This window comes from Sinocyclocheilus anshuiensis, unplaced genomic scaffold, assembly GCF_001515605.1.
Source record: "Sinocyclocheilus anshuiensis isolate Anshui unplaced genomic scaffold, SAMN03320099.WGS_v1.1 scaffold519, whole genome shotgun sequence".
Lineage (NCBI taxonomy): Eukaryota > Metazoa > Chordata > Actinopteri > Cypriniformes > Cyprinidae > Sinocyclocheilus > Sinocyclocheilus anshuiensis.
This window is the reverse complement of record NW_015549637.1, coordinates 384822-390146: the sequence shown is the minus strand read 5'-3', so window position 1 is coordinate 390146 and position 5325 is coordinate 384822. Positions and strand designations below refer to the sequence as shown.

The window sequence follows — 5325 nt, the reverse complement described above, 5'->3', positions numbered from 1 at the left end:
CTCAGTACTATGATACGGTCTAAATCCTGACTGGAAATCCTCAGAGATACCACTTTTCTCTAAGAAGGAATATAATTGTGAGGATACTACATTTTCTAGTATCTTGGACAGAAAAGGGAGATTCGAGATCGGTCTGTAATTAACTAGTTATTTGGGGTCAAGTTGTTGTTTTTTGATGGGAGGCTTAATAACAGCCAGTTTGAAGGTTTTGGGGACATATCCTAATGACAATGAGGAATTAATAATAGTGAGAAGAGGATCTATGACTTCTGGAAGCACCTCTTTTAGGAGCTTAGATGGAATAGGGCAGAGGTCCCCAACCACCGGGTCGCGACCCACTACCGGGCCGTGGAAGAATTGCTACCGGGTCGCAAGAACGTTCTGGGAAAAATGTGTATAGATATGACACTCTGTTATTTATTTATGTTAATGATTGTTCTTATTATTCTGTATTTTCATTCTATGCGATTGATATGGAGTAGCAATTTGACAATTTCATGTTAAATAAGTAAATGAAAGATTGCTCTGATCTGTCACATATTAGGAGTTAAACGGATCGCAGTTGATCCGTAATACGTACGGATGAGACCCTACCGTTCGGCACGCACGTGATTCGCAGATTAATTTTCCAATTTACACGTATAAGCAATTCTAAACCACAACAAGAAGAAAAGAAAGAGAGCTCAATTCGTTACTCACGCGCTATTCTCGCACACAATCAAAGCGCGCACAACCATAGAGACGTGTTTCAGACAGTGCGGAAATACCGAGTTGCATATACATATACTTAAAATTAGCCTATGTCAAAAACACTTCACGGCATTGTAATTCTCTGTGCTTTAAATATTTATTTTCTTGCTTATCTGAAAAAATAGTCCGATCTGTGATTAAAAAAAAAACACAATATCCTGCGTTGAACCACTATATAATGCTATTATGATAATATATAATAGCCTAATATATATATATATTAGGCCAGTGGTTCTCAAACCTGTCCTGGAGTACCCCCAGCCCTGCACATTTTGTATGTCTCCCTCATCTATCACAACTGATTCAACTCATCAGCTCATTAGTGGAGACTGCAAGACCTGAAGTGGGTGTGTTAGTGTCAGATATAGGGAGACATACAAAATGTGCAGTGCTGGGGGGTACTTCATGGAGAGGTTTGAGAACCACTGAATTAGGCTATATACCCCCCCACCTCCCAGCCGGCCTGAGAGAATATTTTCCAAACGTAACCGGTCCGTGGTGTAAAAAAGGTAAGAGAACCCTGGAATAGGGTCTAACATACATGTTGTTGATTTAGATGATTTAACAAGTTTATACAATTCTTCCTCTCCTATAGTAGAGAATGAGTGGAATTGTTCCTCAGGGGATCTATAGCACACTATGTGATGCTATACTGTAGCTGACGGCTGCATGGTTACAATTTTATCTCTAAAAGTATCGATCTTGGAAGTAAAATAGTTCATAAAGTCATTACTGCTGTGCTGTTGGGAAATGTCAACACCTGTTGATGCTTTATTTTTCGTTAATTTAGCCACCGTATTGAATAAATACATGGGCTTATGTTTGTTTTCTTCTAAAAGAGACGAAAAGTAATCAGATCTAGCAGTTTTTAATGCGTTTCTGTAGGATAGGGTAATTTCCCGCCAGGCAATACAAAATACCTCTAGTTTTGTTTTCCTGATATCTGTAAGAGCACACTTGTCTGCAGGGAGTGGTAAGCACAACGGCACCAAAGTTGAACATCTACCTTTGGCAAGTTACAGTCACTTTTTTTTTTTCAATCAGATTAGTAAGATATTTTGAATTCAGTTTAAGTTTGTGCAATTATGTTCAAAATGGAAAAGATAAGAATTTAATCTTAAGAACCAATGAGAATCACCCAGTTGCATGAGCTATCAATAATGCAAGTCTGGAGAATCATGAGTGTTAATGAAGAGGGAGGGACGATAGCTAATTAGTTGAAATCTGTAGAGTACAAAAAGACCAAAGGGCAGCATCTCAATAGTGCAATTAGCTGTTGGCTAATAGCTGGAAGTTGGTGGTTGGGGCATTTATTGGCACTGTGTGAGTTCTGTCATGCACTTCCAAAGTTGTGTAATTTGCCCCAGAATCCTCAAGCTCTGATACTCCAGCAAACTGACCAGTGGTTTCAGCAGCCAGTTCAACAGACTAATCAGCAGTTTCCTCAGAAGTTTCAGCAGCCAGTTCAACAGACTAATCAGCAGTTTCCTCAGAAGTTTCAGAAGCAAGTGACGAAGGCAGAGCCTTTGGACAAATGTGCTGTAGCTGATCATGAGCAGATCCAATGTGGACAACCTGGTATCAGTGGTGCTGAATGTGAAGCTATCAACTGCTGCTTTAACGGACAGCAGTGTTACTATGGGAAGGCAGGTAAGAGTGTTGAGTTGTTGTTATGCTCCCAGTTAAACTGATCCTCGACATTAACCTGGTTTTGTGCCTTTTGTTCCAGTGACTGTCCAGTGTATAAGAGATGGTCAGTTTGTGGTAGTGGTGGCTAGAGATGTTACACTGCCTCGACTGAGTCTGGATTCAGTCCATCTACTGGGTGGAAACGACCCACCTTGCAGTCCTGTGGGGTCCACACCTTCCTTTGCTGTATACCAGTTCCAGGTGACCGCATGTGGTACAAGAATGATGGTGAGTAGCTGCTCATGGTTTTATGCTTCATGGCCTATGATGGACTGGATGCCAACAGTGTTGCTATTTGCAGGAGGACAGTGGTTATGTGGTGTATGAGAACAGAATGACCTCCTCGTATGAAGTGGGGATGGGACCGTTTGGTTCCATCACAAGGGACAGCCATTTTGAGTAGGTGATCTATGCTGTTCTTATTCGTTGATCTCTGACTAATGCTATAAGCTCCCCGTCTGTTGTCCAGGCTTCTCTTCCAGTGTAGGTACTCTGGCACTTCTGTAGAAGCTCTGGTTGTGGAGGTCAACACCGTTCCTCCACCTCCACCAGTAGCTGCCCCTGGACCCCTCAGGGTGGAGCTTAGACTGGCCAATGGCCAGTGTGTCACCAAAGGGTGTGCAGAAGGTATGTTCTTGTTCCATGTGTTCCTAGTATCTTAAGACTCCAGGTTGCAGCAGTTTCTGGTTAATCACCAGTGTTGTTCCTCAGGGGATGAGGCCTACACGTCCTACTACAGTGATGCTGATTATCCTGTAACAAAAGTCCTGTGAGAGCCTGTGTATGTTGAGGTGCGCATTATGGAGAGGACCGACCCCAACATTGTCCTGATGCTGGGACGCTGCTGGGCAACTTCAACCCCCAGTCCACTCAGTCTACCCCAGTGGGACCTTCTGGTTGATGGGTGAGTGTAATGGCAATGTTTATCCTGCTAGTCTGGGGATTTTCTAACCTCCTTTTCCCTTTCAGATGCCCTTACCAGGATGACCGTTACCTGACCACATTGGTTCCAGTGACTGGATCATCTGATCTTCAGTTCCCAACCCACTACAAGCGCTTTATTGTGAAGATGTTCATGTTTGTGGATACAGCATCACTGGCTCCTCTGCAGGAAACCGTATGCTCCCCCTTACTTGAACCTTTAATTTTACTCCTTATAGATTCTATGATTTGACCCTCTCTTTCCTCCCTGTCAGATCTTCATCCACTGTAGTACAGCAGTGTGCCATCCATCTTCTGGCTCCTGTGAGCAAAGCTGCAACAGGAAGAGTGAGTTCTTGACTAGATGAACTGAGACTTTTATAATTGGCCTTCACTTCTAATTATTTTTTTTTTCTCACAGGAAGGGACACTAATGTTAAGACCATCTCTAGTGCGCAGACTGTGGTTTCTAGTGGAGAAGTTACACTGATCATGTAAATCTAGCTGTTTTAATAAGCTTTTTGAAGCAGCAAGATGGCTTTGTCTGTTGTATTGACCTTGCAGAGTCTGAAGTTACGTGCATGTACCCAGTTTGTTTCTTGGTCTACACTATTAAACTAACTTTCCAGTACCTTTTTGTAAGGTCATGCATTGAGGCCAGGTTTCTGCACAAGCCACTAATAACTTTACATTTAGCCAACATCCAGTAGCTACCCTAGAGCACAATCCAAGGTTCCAAATTAAGCCACTTACACCACGAACACTGTAATTGTAAATATAATAAATCGCGTTTGGTGACGCGTCTTACGTGCTGCTCCTCATCGAGCGTTAAGTGACTCCTTATTGTTCTTTGCTCAGAACTTCTCTGATCAAATGTCAACATTTATTATGCTGTTCCTCCAGAGCTCGGCTGTGTTTGGTGTTTAATGTCCTCTGTGCTGAGAATTGACTAACTACACTGTCCTTCTGTAGCTGCTAAAGTGCTTGTTTTGCCGTCGGTGCCCTCTGGTGGATGTGACGTGCAGCACAAGGATGTCGTCATGAAGTCGTTGTGGTTTTTGTAGTTTTGAGAGTCCTGATGATGTGTCTTTGGAACATAAAACTGTTATTCTTGGTTTTACACATGAGCGAGAAGAGTCGAGTTTGTTATTTAACAATCTTATTTTGTTTTCGGCTAAATTTTATATAACTTTTGTAAGAGGAAGCCTTTTACCTGAACACTTAAAATTCTGTATGTATCAGTTTTCTGGTTCTTCTAATAAGAAAGCTGAATTTTTTTTATTTATTTATTTTTTTTTTTAATGCATTTATTTATGCTTTCTGACATATATAACACTATTTTATATCACATATTTCGTTGCATTGCGCCGCGTAAACACAAAACCATGTCTGCATTTGTGATCGGAGAAATGACAAACAACAAGCACTACTCTACACTGCTCAAAACTCACGTTTGAATCGTCAGTGGCAAATTCTTGAAATATAAAAAAAACGTACTTGCACTCTGAGTCAGAACAGCCGGCATTGTAGTCTACTCTACCAGGATCAGGAAACCGTCCTCCATAAAATGCACTGGACACATCTGAATATTTGGGTTGAACTGTTCTGGAACAGTGTTGTAAATACAACTTAACCACTGATTTCTAGTCGTGTCCTCTTTTGGAAGGCCAAACAAAGTAGTTTCGCTTTCAGAACGAAACCGCGTCACACATGATGGGCTTGAGTGAGCAGAGGCCGGTGGGCTAGAGAACAGCGCGGCCGGCAGATTCGACAAAGGAGCGTCCGGAGGGCTTGTGGCAACCACATGTGATGACCCCCGGCTGGGCTCCTCTTCGTCCACAGTGAAAGCCGATCCGGTGATCCACAGCACGAAGTTGATGTATTTCCTCAGCAACCAGCACGGATCAGCTCCAGGCGTGACGAAGCGGATATCGTCCTCTTTTGGAAGGCCAAACAAAGTAGTTT

The 5325-nt window shown here is 42.4% G+C and overlaps 1 protein-coding gene across 3 annotated transcripts in view; it reads left to right on the top strand.

Moving 5' to 3' along the window:
• The window catches only part of LOC107659806 (zona pellucida sperm-binding protein 4-like), a 47502-nt gene that overhangs the window by 30384 nt on the left and 11793 nt on the right, over nt 1-5325 (top strand). For 2 of the 3 annotated variants that reach the window (XM_016448834.1, XM_016448833.1), the window contains exons 4-6: nt 2741-2838; nt 2909-3066; nt 3151-3159. In XM_016448834.1, coding sequence (XP_016304320.1) covers nt 2741-2838; nt 2909-3066; nt 3151-3159 — 265 coding nt within the window. Of the gene's footprint in view, nt 1-2740; nt 2839-2908; nt 3067-3150; nt 3160-3781; nt 3997-5325 lie in introns of those variants that run through there. The other variant, XM_016448836.1, reaches the window with a different exon arrangement.